This window comes from Trichosurus vulpecula, chromosome 8, assembly GCF_011100635.1.
Source record: "Trichosurus vulpecula isolate mTriVul1 chromosome 8, mTriVul1.pri, whole genome shotgun sequence".
Classification (NCBI taxonomy): Eukaryota; Metazoa; Chordata; class Mammalia; order Diprotodontia; family Phalangeridae; genus Trichosurus; species Trichosurus vulpecula.
Window position 1 is genome coordinate 163,131,619 of NC_050580.1, and position 21,783 is coordinate 163,153,401.

Consider the following 21,783-nt stretch of genomic DNA (forward strand, 5'->3'; position numbering starts at 1 on the left):
AAATAGTTCATGAGAAGAAGCATAGGGATGAAATTCATAAAATTCCTTTATTGAATGATACTGTTTCCAAAAGAATTTCTGAAATTAGTAATGACCAATTCCAGTAGTTTATTACCAGGCTTAAGGGCAGCCCAAAGTTTGCAATTCTGTTAGATGAAACAACTGATATTTCTAACATGGCATAGTTGTTACTTTATGTAAGACATGTTTATGAAGGAAGCATATATGAGGAATTATTATTTTGTCAGACTTTGGAAGGGCATGCAAGAGGGGGAAGATACACATATGTTTATATACAGACACACACACATATTGCAGTGTTTTTACCGTACATACAAAGTTTTTGGCTTAAAATCAATTAATTCTTCACAAATGGTTTATAGTGGAAAAAATGTGTTGGAATCTGTACAAACAGTGCCGAAGCAATGATGGGTGAGAATGTTGGATTTGTAGCAAAAGTTAAAGCTGGGGGCAATTAACATATCACTTTTACTCACTGCATGATCCATCAGGAGGCACTTGTAACCAAAAAAAAGTCACCAATATTAGATGTTGTGCTTTGCAATACTATCAAAATCATTAACTTCATTAAAAGCCATTCCCCCTTAATTGTCGTTTGTTTTCAAACCTTTGGAAGGACATGGGCTCCAGTTACAAAAGCTTGTTACTACATACAGAGGTAAGATGTTGCTCAAGAGGATGAAGTTTAAACAGATTATTGAAATTGAAAGATAAAGTTGTTATATTTTGAGCAGAAATCAGATTTTGTTAATTTTTTCATAATGATTTATGGCTTTCAAAACTGTTATTTGTAGGATATTTTTGAAAAACTCAATGATTTAAATATGTCGCTTCAAGGAAAAAATTGTAACATCTATGTTAAAAGATAAAATTTAAAGTTTTACTAAAAAAGTTAATATATGGAAGAATAGGGTGGAAAATGGTTTTTTAGAAATGTTTACAGCTACAGATGATCTTATAATTGAAAATAACCTTCCCAAAGATTTAATTGTAAGAGTTAGAACTGGTCATCTGAAGTTCCTGGAGACACAGTTTCAGAAATGCTTCCCTTCAAATTTTCATTCTAAAAAACTACATTGGGTTCAGAAGCCCTACTCAATTGAAATAAAAAAACATATGCCCTCTGCCATTAAAAATTCAAGAAGAATTGCTGAGTTATGCAGCAACACCAGGTTAAAACTTGAGTTTCCTAAAAAATCATTAAATGAATTTTGCCTTGGGATTAGGACAGAATTTCCAACAATTTCTGAAATGGCCCTAAACATATGTCTGCCATTTTATACCACATATTTATGTGAAGCAGCGTTCTCAGCACTGATGATCATAAAATCAAAATATTAATCAACTCTGAAAAATGTTGAAGATGCTCTAGGTCCTGCAGTATCAAATATTCTGCCAAAATTTAATTCTTTATGTAAAAATAAACAAGCACATCCATCTCATTAGTATGCAAATTTGCTTTAATCTTTAATAAATGGTAAAATTATTATGTATACCAAAGAATTGTTTTTAAATAAATCTATTTATGACTTATTATCAGTAAATATTTGATTTGTATATCTGTTTTATATATCTATATACCCAGAGTCTAGTAAAAATTTCTCAGGCAAAAAGGGGTCACAAGTGGAAAAAGTTTAAGAAGCCCTGATTTAGGGTACATTTATGAAATGAAATAAAAAAATGTAGCAATAAAATCCACCTTAGCTTAAGTTAGCTACAGTCACTTGTAATCAGTGGTGGGATTCAAATAAATTAACAACCCATTCTCCACTGAACCGAGCTGAGGTGCCACCCCCAATGTTGATGTGGGGCATAGCTTCCTGCAACACCCCCCCCCCAAATAACAACCTGTTCACAGACCTCAAGCTAAAATTAGGTGCGGGTTCTTGCGAACCGGCTGAATCCCACCACTGCTCGTAATTAATTTTTCAGTACCCCCAGGCAACTCCAATTGCAAAGCTGGAGATCTGCTTTAGGAGAATGAGCTCCCTACAGGGATGAAACTACAGGTTGGGAAACCCACTACCCAAAAAAACCCAACAACCTCAAAACCTGATTGTAGTAGTCTGTTCTATCTAATGATTAATTGGATTTGACATGAATTCAAGTCCTAGTTTCATTACTTGTTAGCTGTGTGACCCTGGCTAAGTCACTCATCCTCTGTGTCTCACAGGATCATAGTATCATATAGTATAGATCATAGTATCATATCGTAGACGTAAAGCTGTAAGAAACTTTATCGGGGCAGCTGGGTGGGGCAGTGAGTAGTGCATTGGCCCTGGAGTCAGGAGGACCTGAGTTCAAATCTGGCATCAGACACTTGACACATGTACTAGCTGTGTGACCTTGGGCGAGTCACTTAATCCCAATTGCCCTGCCCCACCCCAAAAAAGCAAAAAAAAATAAAACAAAACCCAAGAAACTTGATCAATGATCTCTCCTAACCCTTCCATTGGGTCCAAGGTCATACAAGTAGGAAGTAGCAGAGTAGGATTCTAACCTAGGTTTTCTGATTCCAAATTTATTGCTTATCTGTAAAATGGAGAACTTATGGTAATAGATTTATAGCTAAGAGGCACCTTGGAGATTGTCTGGTTTTAAAACTTGACTGATGAAGAAACTTTTAAAGTGATTTGCCTAGGGGTTACACAGATAGCAAATTTTAACTCAAGCTCTCTAACTACAAATCCAATGATTTTCCTCCTGTGTTATTAAGCTATACCAATATATATACATACATATATATGTGTGTATGTATATATATATATATATATGTATATACTACTTGCAATTGGAAAGGGTTTATACTTGCATACTTCTTGTTGTTCAGTGATTTCAGAGTTGTCTCACCTGTTGTAACTCCCCATTTGAGGTTTTCTTGGCAAAGATACTAGAGCAGTTTCCCATTTCCTTCTCCAGTGGATCTATCTTGTTAGGCAATCAGAGATTAAGTGACTTGCCCATGGTCACACAGCTAGGAAGTGTCTGAGGCTGGATTTGAATTCAGGTATTTCTGCCACCAGGCCCAGTGCTCTCTCCAGTAAGCCACCAGCTTCCTACTTGTATACTAGGTACAAGGAATTCCTCACTTTCTGAGGAATTCAAGTTCATTCTTTTTGGGCTGGAGTGGCTGAGAAGAAGCTCAAGTGACCTTTAAGTTCTTTGATAAAATATTACAAAAATAAATTATAATAGCTCACATTTACTATGCAAACAAAGTTATTAAGATGCCTATGTATACCAAGGAGGCCATTGATAAGAAGAAAGTCCCCATAGCTACCAAAATATTATAATAGCACTTTTTTTGGACAGTAAATAATTAGAAACAAAGTAGAGCTAAGAACTAAACAAAAGAACTAAAGGAGAATGAAATAAAATTATGGTACATGAATGTAATAGAATAATACTGTGCCATAGGAAATGACGAGTATGATGAACACTGAGAAGCATGGAAAGATCTATGTGAACTGATGCAGAATGAAGTAAGCATAGTCAAGAAAACAACATACGTGATGCTACAATAATGGAAAGAGCGCGCGCGCGCATGCACACATGCGCACACACACACACACACACGATGCCCATGGCTAATGTGGAAATATTTTGCATAACTTCACAGGTGTAACTGATATCACATTGCTTGTCTTCCCAATGGGGGAAGGGCAGGAGGGAGGAAGAGAATCTGGAACTCAAAATTTTTAAAAAATGAATCTTAAAGTAAAGTATATTTTTTACAAAGTGAATGTTGCAAAATTACAAAGCAGATGCATGTCTCCAAAAGAAGAGATTAGCAATTATATACATAAAAGACATGAATGGAAACTTCAAAAAATAAACATCATAGAATTTATATAGGCTGCAAATCAATTTATGTATTTTATCTCATTTGTCCTCCATAATAACACTGTGAAGTCAGTGCTGTTTATTATCCATATCTTGCTTAGGAAGAAACTGAGGCTCAAAAGAATTGCTGTACATCACCACAAAGATCTTAGGTGGCTATGGCAAAATATGAACCAAAATCTTTCTGACTCCAAGGCCAGAAAGAGAATGACTGACATTATCTTCCTCACAGAACTGTTGTAAGGAAAGAGTTCTGCAAACATCAACATATGAATATGAATAGATGTTACTAAATATTGCTTGTCATTTTTTTATTACTCCTTAAATATTTGCAATTTTTAAAGTATTCACTAAATGGAAAACTAAGCTGGTGCAATGACCAAATCTTGCCACTAGATGGCGGTCATACATCTCTCAAACCTGCTTTCACAGTAATTTATTTTCTTAGGCAAGTAGGGTTAAATTTCCATGTAAAATTCCACTTCCTAATTCTACTTCTCCCATCTGATGCCAAATAGAACAAAGCTAATACCTCTAACACAGAACAGCCCATCAGATATCTGGAAGCAGCTACTATGTCCCATTAAGTCATAGAATCAGTGGTCAAGAAATGGAAGGATTCCTCAAGGTCAGCTATTCCAGTCTCCTCATTATGCAGTGAAGCAACTGAGGTCTGAAGACTGACTTATCCAAGGTGACCCTTCCCTCGTACCCTCTATACCTAGTTTGTCTTTAACAAATTTCCCTTGATCTTAAACCTCTTCTTATCACAGTTCTTTTTACCTTCTTGTTCTCATAGAAAGCTGTCCCTCCCCAGCCCCAACTGAATATATTGATCAGTTGTCACCTTCTAGCATTGGATGTCCCTTATGTAATATTGGATGCTCCATCACCTTACATATACATACACTGGGCCGGGGAGGAGGAAATAGGAAATGTTCCCAGCTTTGTACTTTGTTGTTCCGTCATGTTCAGTTGTTGTCTGATGAATCTTCCTGATTCCAGGCCCAGCAGTCTATGTACTGCACCATGTAACTTCCCCTTACGTAACTTCCCTCCACTATCATTACTCAGCAGTCTGTCTTTGGAAGTTCACTCCTGTTCACATCTGTCTATATCACTGTGTCCTTATCACACTGTTCAGCCATCCTTGTGGTACTGGCCTCCAGGTTGTTCTTCCTCCTTTCTCTGGGAGTTCACTACATAGTCTTCCTATCATATATAAGATCATAGTCTTCCCTTCTGCCCCAACCTCTATCTTCATTTCAGTGTACATGTTGATGTGTCCCCTCAAACAAGGGCAGCCCTTGATCCTGATCCCACCAGGACCTTGCTTTTTTAATTGATGCCTCACTTTCTCTCATGCCACATCCAATAAACTGTGAAATTCTGCTGTCTCTACCTCCATGATGTCTCTCTCATCAGATCCCTTCTCTTTATTCACGCAAGTACCATCTAAGTTCAAAAACTGCCCCCTTAGTTATTGCAATGGGCAGCTAGGTGGCACAGTGGATAGAGCACAGGGCTTAGAATCAGAGAGGTTCATGAATTCAAATCCAGACTCAGACACTTATTTTCCGTGTGACCCTAGGCAAGTCACTTAACTCTGTTTGCCTCAGTTCCTCATCTGTAAAATGAACTGGAGAAGGAAACAGCAGATTACTCCAGTATCTTTGACAAGGAAACTACAAATGGGGCCATGAAGAGTTGGACAAGACTGAAATGACTAAACAAGAAGTTATTGCAGTGGCCTCCTAATTCCTCCCCTGGCTGATGTCCTCCTCCACTCCCGTGCGTCCTTCACACTGCTACCAAAGTGATTTTCCTTAAGCATAGATGTCACTATAGCCATGCCACTCCCCTGCTCGTTGAACTCCTGTGGCTCTCAGTTGCTCCTCTGGAAGGCTTTTAAAGCCCTTCACAATTTGGACCCAATCTATATTGTCAGTCTTGTTATATATTAGTCCTTCTCCCATACTCTGTAATCCAATCAAATTGGCCATCTGGCTCCTCGTACAAGACAGTCTATTATCAGGCTGTGCCTTTGCAGTGACTGCTCCCCCCACCCCACCCCCCCAGCCTCCGTGCAATGTACATCTCCTCCTCTGCTTCACAGAGTCCCTCTCCCTTCAATACTCACCTTAACTATCACCTTCTGCATAGATATCTTTCCTCAGCTCCACTTTCCCCCTACTACTAGTGGTCTCCTTCCTAAAATGCCTTGTATTTAACTACTTTATATTCATCTGTATCTATTCTTCATGTACTTATCTGTATACTTCTTGTTTACCCCACTAGAATGTAAGCTCCTTATAAATTCATATTGCTTTGTTCTTTGTATTTGTAAAGGACAATATCTGGTATATAATAGGTGCTTAATAAATGCATGTTGATTGATTAATCATCCCTCCCCCTCTCTCTCATCTTCAATCTCTCCTTTCCCTCTATTATCTTCAAACATTAGTCAGGTAAGATAAAAAAAAAATTATAAAGTGCTCAACACAGTGCCTGGCACATAGTAGGACTATATAAATGCTATCTATTATTAGTTATTATTAGCAGCTAGGTGGTGCAAAGGATAAGAGCACAGGACTTTTAGTCAGGAAGATCTGAATTCAGATTCAGTCTCATACATTCACTAGCTGTGCTGGGCAAATCACTTAGCCCATGTTTGTCTCAGTTTCCTCAAATATAAAATGGGAATTATAATAGCACCTGTCTATCAAGGTTGTTGTGAGGAGAAAGTGAGATGATGCTTGTAAAGCACCTTGTATTGTTACTATTATTCCCGGGTTTCTTCATTCTTCAAAAACCTTCCTTTAGACCTGCCAGCTCCCATAAGCTGCTTTCTATATACCTTCTCCCTTTCATGAACAAACTCATAAAAAATAAAATTTACACTTACTGTTTTTACTTCTTCCTCTCCCAACTCACTTCTCAACCCCTTGCAATCAGGTTTCACAACTCAACTGAAAGGCATCTCCAAGGTTATCAGTGATTTATCTCTAATGGCTAAATCCTGTGGCCTTTCCTCGGTCCTCTTCCTTTTTGGCCCCTCTGCATCTTTTGACACCACTTACCAACTGCCCTCCTCCTAAATACGTGTTCCTCCTTTGGGGTGCACAACACTGCACTCTCTTGGTTCTTCTACCTGCTTGACTGCTCCTTAGTCTCCTCTGTGGGATATTCATCTATGTACCGACCTGACCCCCTCAGTATATTTATGCCCCAAAGGCATTGTCCTGGTCTTTCTCTTATTTCTATATCACTCTCTTCGTTTCAGTTATTGTCTATAAACAGCTGACTCCCAAATCGACCCTTGTCTTTCTCCTAAACTCTAGTCTCTCGTCACAAACTACCTTCTAGTCAACTCCATGGAGATGTGTAAGCATCTCAAACTGCATATGTCTAAAATAGAATTAATTATCTTCCCACTTTATTATAACTCTTCTCCAAATTTTCCAATTTTTTGAGGGTACCACTCACCACTTCAGGCTCACAACTTCGACTCTCCATATTATAATCAATTGCCGATTGCAACTGGCACTTCTATATCTACAACATGTCTATATGCATCCCTTTCTCTCCACTCACATAGACACCATCCTAGTTTAAGACCCTTGTCAGTTATACCCTGGATTATTTCTTGTTCAGTTATTTAAGTCGTGTCTGACTCTTCGTGACCCCGTTTGGAGTTTTCTTGGCAAGGCTACTGGAATGGTTTGCTATTTCCTTCTCCAGTTTATTTTATAGATGAGGAAACTGAGGCAAACAAAGTTGAGTCACTTGCCCAGGGTCACAGAGTTAGAAAGTGGGTATCTCTGTTCAATCAAAGCATTTCCACTAGGCGCAATAAGAAGTCTGGTCATGCTCTGTAGGGCTTATATAAAACCAGAAGGCTAGTTTTGAGTCAGGTATTTGAGTATATAAAAGCATAGGGTAAAAGCCTTCTAGTAAAGCCCTTTAAAAAGAATCACTTGTTGAGGTACACATAAAGGAGAAAAGCCCCAGTTTCAACTGATGATCTACAGCATTTGAAAACCATCAACCCCCAGTCGCTCAGGGTGCTCTAGGGCCATGAGGAGAAACGGAGAAACCTTGCTCTCAGGACCTAGCTTTCCAGTGAGAGTAGCTCTCAAGCAGTGGTTCTCAATCTTTTTTCTGTTGTGTACCACTTTTGCAGTCTGATGAAGCTTATGGACCCCTTCTCATAATTTTTAAATGCAAAAAATAAAATACATAAGGTACAAAGGAAACCAGAGACTAATAAAAATGAAGATGTAGTTTTTCCCCATCCAAGTTTACAAAATCTCCTCAAATCTATAAGGGTCTACGAACCTCATATTAGACCCCCGGTCTAAAAGGTATTTAAGCCAACTCAGGGTTAAAATCCCATACCCTAGAGCATGTGCTACATATGGTCATGTTATGTATGGGTGCCCTGGTCAAGAGCACCCATTCCCAGGCCCTGCTTCTTTGGTAATTTACTGTGCCCCCTCATCATTTTGGCCTGCCTGGTTTAGCTAGGCAGGTTACTGTAAAACGCTGGGTCCAAGGTAATTGCCCTAATTCAGGGCTGTCCAAAATAGGGCCTGCAGGCCGCATGCAGCCCGAATGCAGCCTGCCTGTGGGTTTCAATTTTCATGAGCAAAAAAATAAAATAATAATTTGCATGGAATGTATATTAGATTTTTTAATTCTATCACTAATAATCCCATTGATGTTAATTTTCTTTGGTGTTTTTAAGCAGTATCACCAATGGAACATATCGCACCAGAATTTTAAGTCAATCTGTGGGATGCCTTCCATCTGTACGATGTACACTAGTCAGTATGCATCTACCTTTATACTGTTGTGTTGTCTCTTTGTGTTTTGTGTTTGTTTTCGCACTTTGTGCCTTTGCCTGTTGTACTGATGATGTGCCTGTTCCCCCACTTTCTATTAGCATACTGTAATTTTTATTCTGGGTGTGGCCCTCGAATAATAATTTTATTTTAATTTGGCCCTAAGATAACCTAAGGTTGGACAGTCCTGGTCCTAATTTGATATACTCTGAAGGTGGCCTTACTGGTAAGCCATTCTGATTTCAAGATTAGAAAGAAGCAGGGTGAGGTGATAGCAGAGGGGTAGGTGACACGATCATTGTCACTATAACCTACTGACTTTATCATGTTAACTTTTTAGAAGCTTAACTATAATTTGATCACTAAATGAATGTAAAAGCATTTATTAAGTGCTTACTATAGTAGTGTCAAGATCTGTGTTAAGTGCTGGGGATACAAATAACATCCAAGTCCCTCAGCATCTGTGGCCTTCTGACCCTGACCATCTCTCTCCCATTCCCTACATTTGGAAGAAAGCCAGTCATCCATTATTCCTCTGCAGGAGGAATTGTTACGACTCTATGGACTTTGATACCCTGCCCCTCACTGAGCACTATCCCAAAAACTTTCGGCCCCCTTTTATGTGTCTCTTCCCTGTTTAGAATGTAAGCACCTTGACGGTAGGGACTATTTCTTTTTGTTTGCATTCATATTTACAGCACTTAGAAAAATGTACAGACCACACTAAGCACTTAATAAATGGACTTGACCTAAAGGATCTTACATTCTTTTTTTTTTTTTCAATATTTAGGACCTTGCATTCTAATAGAGGAAAGGATGTACATAGAGGTGTGGTGGCGACAGGACACTTTAGTCTTCGAAAGTTATGTTAGTGAGTTGGCACATAAGGGACTAGATTGACACACTCTACGAACGACTGAATTTAATTGATCACCGTTTATGGTACCAGAAATGGAGGGATGAGGAATGAATGGGTGGTTTATGGAGCAAGGAAGTGATAGATGACTTATTTTTTGATGTGTATCATTTTCTTCCACTTACTAAATTTTAAATTGGAATAACAGGGCTGGCATTTTAAATCACATTTATTAATTTGTCCTGACGTGATATGAAGTTGACTAAAGAATTTACTCTTACCGTAAGAGATGGAGGTACCGGACCGCTAGATATCTGGACCACTGCTTGTAGCAGGTAAAGCACGCTGGGGAACATCGACAAAGGGAGGGGCTGCTAGTTCCTGGTCTTTTAAAATCCAACTTTTTGTTTTAGAATGACCTAGTATGGAAATTTTGAAAATAACAAAAAATGTGGCATTATTCCCCCCTCCACCCTCACCCCTGCCCCTTTGACTCAAAAGGACATGACTGGGAGTCTTTTAGAAGTGTTTCTTTACGAGCCCCGAGAAGCACAGAAATCCAAGTGAGTTCAATGAGGTGAGTTAATTTGTGAGAGTGAGGCCCCATGACCTAAGGGAGTTAGGACACGTGACTTTAAACCCCAACTCAGCGGTACCCTCAAGAGTGCTCTCCGTAGGTACAATGGACTAAAAGCTAAAACAAAAACGATAGGCATCAGGAAATAGGGGCGTGGGTCAGAAAGCCGCACAAAAAGGAAGAGCGGGTTTGCAAAACTTGTCCCAACAAGGGGCACCCCCACCCCGAAACGTCTGCACACTGCAGCCCTCGGACCGCCGCACCGGATCCGCGGCCGAGCCCGGCGATCCTTCACTCTTCCCGGTCTCGGTGGGCGGAGGGAGGTTCGAGCCCTTCCCACCCCCGCCTCCCTCCCGCCCGGGCGAATCGAATCGCACCTCGCCCAGCCCTTCCGCAGACTGTTCCGCGGCTTCGGTCCCGGGGAAGGAAGCGCCGCAGACCTCCCTCCCCTCCCCCTAAACCTTCCCAGGCGGCTCCCCAGCTGCCTCTTGGAGGCCCGAGGCCGCCCCGCTTCGGGCACGCGCACGGGCAGCCGAGGAGCACGAGAAGCAGCCCCTTCGTCTTCTCCTTCTCCCCCGCGGCAGGTGGCGCTGCTCCGGCTTCTCCGCCTTCTCCCCCTCCCCTTTCTCTCGCTCCTCCTCCTCCCCTCTCCCGCCTCCTTTCCCTTTCCCGCTACGATTCCGGGCCGGGGTGTGAGGAAATCGAACGAGTCCAGAAGCTGCTCGGCCCCGCTGGGACATGGCAACTTCTCCGGTGGAGGTGTTCGGACTTCTGGAGGATGAGGTGAGATGAGCCGCTGGTCCCTGCGATCCACCCCTCTATCCCCCGCCCCCGAGGGAGGTCGAGGCCCCGGCTCGAGGATCACGCACCTCGCGGCCCCGCGGCCCGCCTGCTCCGCCGGGCTGGGGAGGGGGCGGGGCCCGCGGAGGGCCGGTTCTGGAGAGTTAAAGGGGGCGGCCGGGAGTCGTACCACCGCCAGCCGAGTCTGCACCCTATCCCACAACAGCCCGCTTTTTAGCCGAGAAATGTGGTCCCCCGACCGGGGCGAATGTGGGAAGCCTCGTGCGCCCCCTCCCTCCCCCGCGCGGGGCCTGGGAAGTTCTCCTGGGTGCCGGTGGGGGCGGGGGAAGACGAGCCGGGGATTTCAGGGATGCCGAGCACAGCACGTCGAGCATCCCAGTCCGTAACCGGGCCCCGCCCGAGGCCGGGCAGACGTCGCCCTTTAAGGGCTTGGAACTCCGGCGGTCGATTGTGGGACTTTAAGCGTGAGTGAGACCCTGGAGTGGTCAGTGTCCCGAGGCGTCTTCGTTCTGTGCCTTCTTTATCTGAAGCCTTTCTTTTCCCTTCGTTTGGATTTCGGGGCGATTACTTAGCCACGTGGAGGATCTAATAACCAATGTAAATGTGGAAAACTGTTTTGGTCCTTTTTTTATTTTTTGGACTTTACTGAAATGACACTCGCTGAAACTTAACTTTACTGAGATGAAACCCTTTATTCCGAGTGTTGTTATAGCTTAAGCACATCTTCATGTGCTCTTCATCCGTGTCTGTTTAAAAAGCAAATTCTGATTTGTCAATTTTGCGTCACCTGAGTGCTGGTGTTACGTGTCCCCTCCGCTGTTACATTATGTTAAGGCCAGTTAGGTTTTACTCTCCTTCAAAGAGCCAATGGAAAGAAGTTGTAAAATTTTATATGCAGAAGTCTGACTGCCAAGGTATTCAATCTCGTGAATGTAAACGCACAACCTCTAAGACTGAGAGGCTGTGCTTGCTATGTGATAGATCCAGATTTAGCCCTAGCTGTGCTAACAGCTACCAACATATATTGAAACCAGATAACTGAGGAGATTAGATATCTTTCAGTAATTTTTTTAATGGAGGGCATATTTTGTAGAGAGAGACATTCCTAATCACCTCGGCTTAGTTCCTTGCTTTGTCTCTCCTATCTTCCCCACATGTAGATCCTTTCTGGTTAGAGCCTACTGGTTAGAGAGTAAGCCTTGGAACCAGCTTAAAAAGCTCAAGGTACCCTAAGCAGCTCTCTAAGACTAGAAGTTGGAGCGGAAGGTACGCACCTGCCTTGGCAGGAGTTTTGTAATTGGAAGTTCCCTATACCAGTAAAATGACAGATCCAGTCCCTATCCCTAGTAATGTTAGTTTGGTGTGTCCTGATAATAAAGAACGGTGCCTTTAATTCCTTTTAAATATAATTTGATTAAAGGAGAATTATTTATTGGGATTGATTGAAGGCAAAAGTAGAAGGGGATAGCAGAGAATAAGATGGATAGATGGCGTGGTGGAAGCAACAAAGGTGAGCTTGGACAGACTTCAGGAAATGGTGAAGGATAGAAGGGACTGGCTGTGTTATGATCTGTGGGTTCACAGAGAGTCCACGCCAGTGAACAACAGAATTTTATTTCATCTGACAGTTATATATGCTGATAGAAGATAATTTCTGATGGAAATATATTCACTGTTACTCCTGTATGTACTAAAAAGGTATAATACATATGTGTATATGCTAAGTGCTAGATAATCGCTAGATTAATTTTTGGCTAATATTTCAACAAGAAGACGACAACACCATACCTTTGATCATTTTGTCTTTCTGGCTCTGAAGATCACGGGAAAGACCATCCCATCACTAGTTCTATAGGATGGATACTCGCCTTAGACAGTGCTGAGGTAGACATACACTGCATCTAGGCAGGCTTGGGATTCTCTGTATTGTTCAAAGACAAAATCCGATGCCCTGAATTTTTTACTCATTCTCCCCCTCTTGCTGTATTTTAGATCTCTAAAGGGAAATCTCATCTACAGAATATGTCCTTGGCAAAACGTTTGAAAAACTTAACTCCCTTTTCCTAGTGCTCCTCACCTTCTGTGCTGACTCTTGGTATCTCATTTGTGATGTCTGCTTTTTTCAGATTAGTTGTTTCCTCCCTAGAGCAATTAAAAAACCCAAAAATTGGAATATCTGGCCTTGTTCCAGGTGCCTGCCACTGCATGCCTCAGTGGGTTAGCCAAGGCCACTTTAGTTTGCTCCCCATGCCTTTTACACCTCTGTAGTATAGTTGGGCAGAGTAACCCATTGCCACAGGCAGTGGACAGCCAAGACCAGAAGTCTCAGTTCTTGGGTCTAGGACTTCCAGACCCCACAACAAATTTCATAGACTAGACAACCACCTACATATAGAGGTTACTCTGATTGGTGAAGTGGAGGTCTGGCTTTTGCCCTGCCAAGATTCCAAGTGCCTCTATTGCCTTTATACCCATCAATTACTGTATCCCAGGAAAAGAATCTGGCTATGAACCTGCTCTTCTTTCCATTGTGCTGAGAGTAAGAGCAAGAGAGTAAGATTGAGAAAGGGACTGCTTGCTTTTCTCTCATTACCTAGTGAGGCAGTACTTGAACCATGTAAGGAGCTTCTTTTCTCCAGTGCCATAGATAGCTAGAGGAAGTCATGGTGATTCTTTGCTTTAGTAGTATCAACACTTTAGCCTCCTCTTGTGTGATTGTATTAAAGTGTCCTTGAAGTTTGTTTTTCTTTTCTTTTTTAAATGAACCAAAATACTCAGCACTTCTTATTCAGTGTGATTTTTTAAAAATTATTTCAGTCCAAAGTGCTGATGATGAGGTTGTACTTGTTGTTACAACAACTGTCTAGTTGAATTGTAGGGAGTGATGGCGGTAGGAGACACTGACCTGCAAAGGGAAAGGGAGGGCTGTAGCTGACTCACCCTTGACCCTAGAAACTCAGCCAAGGTTTCTGTAGTGCTGTTTAGAGGAGACTGTGTATATTCATTGTAGAAAAATGAAGTAACTAGAGTGGATAAACATCAATTATTAGACATGTTTAAAAAACAATTTGAAAATATTTTAAGGACATTTTGTTTTAAAAAATAGAACATTTTTTAAAGCTATATTAACAAAAATCTTAGGAATAGACCTGATTTCTAATTATATGGATTTGAAAATAATATATTCAGTTAGAAAAGTTTTATAAATAGATCACTGTAGGCTATTGGCTAATTTTTTAGGGGCCTAAGTTTTGTGGAGCTCCCAGAAGTTCCTTTTCAGATGATTTTGAAAGGTAAAAGAAAAGCACTTCACAATAAGAGTACCAATGTTTAGAAATTGTAAAATAATCTATTTAGTATGAAAGAGATGATTAATTTCATTTCTCAACTGTATATTTGTGTCCATGTGTATAATGCTTAAAGAAGTACCTGGAAATTGGATAAACTCTATTAATTCTACTCTCTTTTAGAAAGTTTTTGTACACTGGGAAAAGAAGATTGTTTGGGGCTGGAATAGTCTAGAAATAATAAGAAAGAAGGAGTACAACAGTTAAAAAAAAGTTCTTGAGCTGACTATTCCCTAAACTTAAAATATTTTTAAATATATATGTCAAATCTACAGAGGTTAGTGAAGTAATGGAATGGCACAAGGGGAAAAAGTATCCTGAGGGAAAATAATTAGAACCTCTTTTAGGTGGGAAGTTCTTTTGGGGGGGGGGGGTAAAAACAGGCAACCTGAAAAGTACAGAGAGTATAACAAAGAAGTTTAAGAAGTGATTTTAAAAATAGACATTTACTTTCACAAGTGGTTGCAGCTAAACATTTTGAGATGCAGGATATGGTTTGCAAATTTCTATCTCTTTAAGAACTATCAATTTTCCTTCATCATTGTTTTGGGTTAGTCTTCTAGATTATTTAGAATTTTCATAAAAGTATTTGAGCTATAATATAGTTTTCAGAACTTTCTGCTAAATATTTAAGTGTAATATAAAGCAGTGACTGAAATTTAGACATATTTTCCTAGAATTAGGAAATTTAAAGTAATACAGATTATATGCATGGAATAGCTAGTAATATAATTACATTAATTGAAGTGTTTTTGCTAGGCAATTCTATCAAAGAATTTTGACTGTATACCTTCAAAATGGTAGTAACTATTAATAGTTCGAGAATTAGTTTATAAAAGCAGTATTTGTTACTCATGTATGTCCCATACTATTTTGTAGGAGAAAAAAAATCACAAAACAACTATAGGTATGTTTGTGCTAAGAAACAGCAGAGGAAGTTGATAAAAAAAATTGCTTGGTTTGTTCACAAGTCATAATTGTAATCTATATACATAGCTAAGCAAATAGATCAAACAAATTGTCAAAGAGAAAAATTGTCTATGTTAATTTGTTAAAAATGTGCTTGTGTGGCAGAAGTGTCTGTCTTCCGTATAGAAACAATAGATTAGAAACTAAGTCAGCAAAATTTTTGTAAGCAGAAGAAATAAAGCCAAGAAACAACAAAGATGAAGAATTAGACAGGAATACATATGTAATGTCAACTGCTTCAGAATAAAGTAAGCAGAACTAGGGAAACAATATGCAGATTGACTGCAGCGATGTACATGGAAAGAAGAATAAAATGAAACTGACAGTTGTGTAATTATGAGCACTGAGCTTGGCCCCAGAGAATCATTTTAAAACACTGCTTCCTTTGGAGCGGCACAGGCAGGGAGTAGGAAGTGTTGCATACACCCTCAGACAGCGTCCCTACATGGGTTGGTTTGCTAAACTTTCCTAAAATTGTTTAGGAGGGCTCCACATAGTGGAAGGAATAAGAGAAAGGTATGTTTGGAAATGAATGTGATGTAAAAGCAAAAGGAATCACTAACATTGGGGGAAAACACAGAGGAGGATGGAATATTAGTGGAAAGAAGTTGAGGATAAAATGAGCCTCCAAAAAGCCCAAAGATGAAACTTAAAAGAGGATAATGAATGGATGTGAAATGGAATAAATCCGTGTATTTCTGTCGTAATGTATAGTGGAAGGAGAGCCACATTTAGACACTGGATAGCTCGTTTGAACCCTGCTATGATAGACCTGCCCTAAACAATATCTGGGGGCAAATCACCCTTTCTGAGGCTCAGCTTCCTCCTCTATAAAATGGCAGTAATATTCCCAGTAGGACAAGGGAGTTGTTTGTGAGGATAAAATGAGATAATAGATGTAACGCACTCAAAAAACCTTAAAGTGTTATAGAAATACTAGATATTATTAGTTATTGCTGATGACCATCATAGTCAAGTTCTGCCACCTCAGGACTCTGTGTGTTGCATAAGGCACAGGGACTGGACCTGTGATTTCATCAGTACAGGGAACTCCCAGATAGGCAAACTTCTACCGTTGTAGGCGCCCTTTCTGCCACATATCAACTTGGAGAGTTTCCTAGGGTACTAAGAGCTGAAGTAATTTGTCCAAGGGCACACAGCAAGTATGTGTCAGAAGGGGAACACGAACCCAACGAGGTCTTGGGTCTGAGGCCAGCTCTATCTACTATATCTAGGTGGCAGATGTCTCCCATATATATGTATCGTATGTATGTATGTGTGTATATGTGTATATGTGTGTATATATGTATGTATGTATATATGTTAAAATAATATAAAATTTTGTGATATAACCACAAAGATAAATTTCATTCAGTGATCTTCTTAGTATCAATATGCAGGTGGACATATGCCTTCCAAAAGTGTTTATTGGTGTCATGGCAAATATCCTGTGCTTAGTGTAAATGTAAGAGGGATCCCTTGATCATGGTGAGGTTCTCTACATAATGCAATATGAAGATGACATTTTGTGATAACACACTGCCATGGAACATTATAAGGCCACTGCAGTGAGATACATGGTCATTCAGGAGATCAACCAGGCATTTTGCACAGGAAAAAATCAGGTGTTTAAGGTAGGAATATTGATTAATTTTTGTTTCATACTTGATGGCTAACCCTTAGTACTTTTGAAAAGGCACAGTCAATGAGTTGGACCGAGAATCGAATAGAAGGCAGTAAATGGGCTGGGTTGCATTTGAGAATTTGAATAGGATGTTTTAACAATTCCAGATTGTTCCTCAGCACATAAATCCATCTTTTTAATACCAGTAATTTTCTGATGATGTTGTTTGCCTGTGAATTATGGGGTAACTATAGTCTCTAAAGAATCAAAATTGTGGGTGACCCAAAGGGCAAAAGAGACACCAGTGTTTCATGTGAGTAGATTGCTGCATATTGCCAACTATAACTTGTATGCCAGAAGGTATATAAAAAAATCATCAATATTCCGTGTGCTGTGGTATGAGCCAGGAAATATTAAAATATCTGTAGTCAGAGTTCTTAACTGTTTTTTGTGGGTCAGTCTGGTGTCAAACCTTAGATTTAATTGTCATCTCCATGCTGATTATTCTCAGATTTACCTATACAGCCCTAACTTCAGTCTCACATCTCCACCTGCTCTTCAGAGCTCTCAAACATGTCCCATAGACATCTTAAACTCAACATGTCCAAAACTGAACTCATTATCTTTCCCCCTAAACCCTTCCCTTTTCCAAACTTCCCAATTATTGTTGAGAGTGCCACCATCCCTCCAGTCCCCCAAACTCAAAACCTAGGTATCATCCTTGATTCCTCACTGTCTCTTACTACCCATATCCAATTTGTTGCCAAGACCTGTTGATTTCATTTTTGCAGCCTCTCTCAAATACTCCCTCTTTTCTCCTTTGTTAGTGCTACCCCCTGGTGCAGGCCCTCATCACCTCATGCCTGGGCCTGTTGGTCTGCCTACCACAAGTCTCTCCCTACTCCCATCTATGCTCTATTCAGTCATCAAAGACATTTTCATAAAGCATAGGTCCAACCATATCACCTCTATGTTCAGTAAACTCCAGTGACTCCCTATTACTGTCAAGATCAAATATAAAATCCTCACTATGGGATTTAAAGCCCTTCAGTGCTTCCTGTCCCTTACTTATTAATCCATTGACACAGGCCTCCTTGCTATTCCATAAATCTTGGCTCTGACATTTTCTCTGGATGTCCCCCATGTCTGGAACTCTCTCCCTTAACCACAGCCTGCTAACTTACCTGGTTTCCTTTAAGTCCCAATTGAAATCCCATGCTTTAGAGGAAGACTTTTCCAAACCTTCCTAATTCTGGTGTCTTCTCTTGGGGTTACTTCAGTTTATCTTGTACATAACTTATTTGTATGTATTTATCTGCTTGTTGTCTTGTCCATGAAATTGTGAGCTTCTTGAAGGCAGCCACTGTCTTCCTTTCTCTATATTCCCAGTACTTAGCAGGCACTTAATAAATGCTTTTTGACTAACTGACCTTTTCTCAGAATAATGTTTTTAGATGAGTAAAATTATAAAGGAAACCAATTGCGTTGAAATATAGTTATCAGCATATTTCTTTTAAAAAAATAGTTTGGGGCATCTAAGTAGCTCAGCGGATAGAGCACTGGCCCTGGAGTCAGGAGGACCTGAGTTCATATCCAGCCTCAGGCACTTGACACGTAATAACTGTGTGGCCCTCATTTAACCCCAGTTGCTCCACCAACAAAATAGCTCCCAAACCACAGGTTAAGAACCCCTGTTCTACATTGTACACAGTTACAGCCACGTTGTACGATGACTAATTTTGATAGACTTGGCTCTTCTCAGCAATGCAAGGTTCTAAGACAACTCCAAAAGGCTTATGATGGAAAATGCTATCTACATCCAGAGAAAGCATTATGGAGTCTGAATGCAGATCAAAGCATACTATTTGCTCTCTCCATTCTTTGTTGTTTTGTTTTGTTTCTTCTTTCTCATGGTTCATTCCATTTGTAATAATTCTTCTTTGCAACACGACTAATGTGAAAATCTGTTTAATGTGAACATATATGTAACGCCTACATCAGATTGCATACCGTCTTAGGGAGGGGGGAGGGGGAGAAAATTTGGAACTCAAAAGCTTGTGGAACTGAATATTGTAAACTAAAATTAAATAAATAAATAAGAATCCCTGTTCTAAAGGAAGCTGTGCAGATTTTTGGAGGGTTTATGAGCGGGTAAGTCCAGAAATCACACAGAAAAAGTATAAATGGTTTGTGATCTGCCCCACTATGAGAATGCCCACTTTGATGAAATTATACTAACACAAAAAGAAGGCATTAGGAATCTAAATTTCATAACATGATTTGTACATGTTACATTACTAGCTTTATTATTAACTAACATTAGCTCCCTCTCTTTGGTCTCTATTTTTCACTCTTAAAATGTAGACCAATGTAGAACAGGAGAAGAATTTTGTTAGTATGTTGGCTAGTATCAAAGCTGCTCAGAATGAAAATCTTTTAAGTTCTCTGTGCATGTGGGTGATTAGAGTCTATGTGTAAGCATTAGTGAAATAGACAAAACAGAGACAGGGATGTAAAGTGAATGTAAAATAGTGATTAGTCCTTAGATTTTTTTTTGAATTTTATATTGGAGTTTTAAGTGCCTTTTTACCCTAAGGGAAAACGACCAAAAAAAATCCCTAAAAGATTTAGAGGTGGTTTTGTTCGCTTGTCAGGTCTATGGCAGTTGCCAGAAATCTTTGCATTTAAGTCACTGTAGCCCAGTTGAAAGTGGAAAGAAAACAGGTGTTGACTAGGAGCTGGGGTTGAAGAAGCAGCTGAGGAAGCAGCTGAATAGAGGTAATGAATGCTTACTTGTACTGGGCACCACCCTTCCCCACAAACAAGCAAACAAAAAACCCTAAAGCAACAATGATCTGGAAAATGGTTGAACCATCTGCCAAAGACAGAGAACTTTGGTTTTGAAATAACAAAGGCAATAGTCATATTAGGTTGCAATTAATTGATAAAACTTGGAACTTAGATATATTCTAGATGCCAAACTAAAACATTTGTTCACTTAAAACTGATTTATGCTGTTATGATGCCTTTCCAATTGGTGCTTTTTTCTTTTATTTTTGCAAGATATCTCCCCACAAATCATTAGCCATTTTAATTGTCATTTAGCCTTAATTTTGTGATCTCTGCTGTGATCTTTTGTTATTTTAGGTGATCAGAATTCTATCTGGGCCGAGAAGAGAAAGGAAAAAGGAAACTAAGAGAAAGAGAAACTAAGGAAAGGAATTAGGGTCTAATGAAGAGCAAATGCTATTAGTAGGGCTAGCTGAGGGAAATATCGGGAGACAAGATGAAATTTAGACCTCTAGTAAATAATACTAATATTATTGACAAATGTGATTTCACACTATAGAGATTTATTCAGTTTGGGATTAAAATCTGGTAATAGTGGTTGTTCTTTGTGTAATTTGAACATTTCCTTGCTAATTGTCTGGTTCTGTTCAGTGATCTTTTGGCTCTTTTTGTTTTGGTTTGCTTTTGGAAGAGGGATTGAAACTGAACCTGTGATTTCACTGTTCTAAGGAACAGCATGATGTGGAAACTCCCACTACCAGTGCAGCTCAGCACCTTCTCTGCAATTTTTAGTTTCACAGAGTTTCCTAGAAGATGGGAGGAGTAAATGACTTGCTTGCCCATGTTTACATAGCCATTGTGTCTGTGGTGGGACCTAAACCCAGATCTGTGATTTTGAGCCTGCTTTTCTAACTACTATATAGCTGCTGCCTCTTTTATGAATAAGATTTATATTTCAATTAATAGATTACTATAGAGGGGGCATGTAAAGTTTGCAGACAGTAATAGTTTTATTTGATTTGCTGAGGTGGAAATTGAAAAATTACAACAATGACGAAATTACTAAGTCAAGTAACCTCCTTTTATTCAAAGTAATTCTATAAAACTTCTGAGTGGTTTTAATTCAATTATTTTATTAAATATATTTGACAAACATGCTATTCAATTTTTTAAAAGTCCACATAGAAAAATTAAATTTTAACTTTACCTTAGGAAAATTCACGAATCGTGCGAGTGAAAGTTATAGCTGGAATAGGCCTGACGAAGAAGGATCTCTTGGGAGCTAGGTAAGTATACAGAAATTTTGGTGACATTTTCCAGAGATTTTACGTGTTAACTTTTTTGTAAATTCCTATTAATGATGTGATTACAAAATATTAGTGCTAATTAGAATTCAGTAAGTCAATATTTATTAAAGACCCTCACTTAAGTCCTACTCTTATACCTCATTGTGGCAAGGAAGTGATGTTGGTTCCTTAAGGGCATAATAGAAGCTAGCTCAGGGCAAACGCTATATAGTAGATGGAAACTTTCATTTACCACTTTGACTTGAGCCATTGTTGGCTCTTCTTTGCCAGCAGAGCCTGCCAAGTTGAAAAGGCCTTGGGTATGAAAAGGATGGAAAGTGTTCAAGCCTAGTGATGGCCTGAATGTCTGTTGCCTAAGGACTAACAGAGCTAAATTTGGAGAAGTTTTTCGTTAGGTCAGTCTTAGAGTGATAATTTTTTTTATTATAGCAAGTCTCGAAGACCATCTACTAATTTATATAAGGGTTGCCATTTGTGTCAATAGAGAGAATACACATGTTGATGAAAATACTCTTTGAAGTAGTGAAGTATTATTTAGTACCTACTCTTTACAATACAGTGTTAGCAACTAGGAGATCAAAGATGAAAAACAGTCTTTGCCCTCAAGGAGCTAATAGTCTAACAGAAGGAATGTTATAGATATAGATATGAGATATAGACATGAAATATAATAATATAGATATAGGCAATGTGAATATAAGCATATAACATCCATATCTCATATGACATATGTATATCATGTCCATGTTTCCTGTATGTATATCATTCCTTCTTTTAGACACACATATTTTACTTATATATGTA

General features: G+C 39.5%; 1 protein-coding gene across 3 annotated transcripts in view; it reads left to right on the forward strand.

The window, feature by feature from the left end:
• The first annotated feature begins 10,806 nt into the window (after positions 1–10,806).
• Positions 10,807–21,783, forward strand: part of NEDD4 (NEDD4 E3 ubiquitin protein ligase) — a 180,267-nt gene continuing 169,290 nt past the window's right edge. For all 3 annotated transcript variants that reach the window (XM_036734932.1, XM_036734934.1, XM_036734933.1), the window contains exons 1-2: positions 10,807–10,924; positions 20,885–20,958. In XM_036734932.1, coding sequence (XP_036590827.1) covers positions 10,880–10,924; positions 20,885–20,958 — 119 coding nt within the window. In that variant the 5' untranslated portion in view covers positions 10,807–10,879. The remainder of the gene's footprint in view (positions 10,925–20,884; positions 20,959–21,783) is intronic.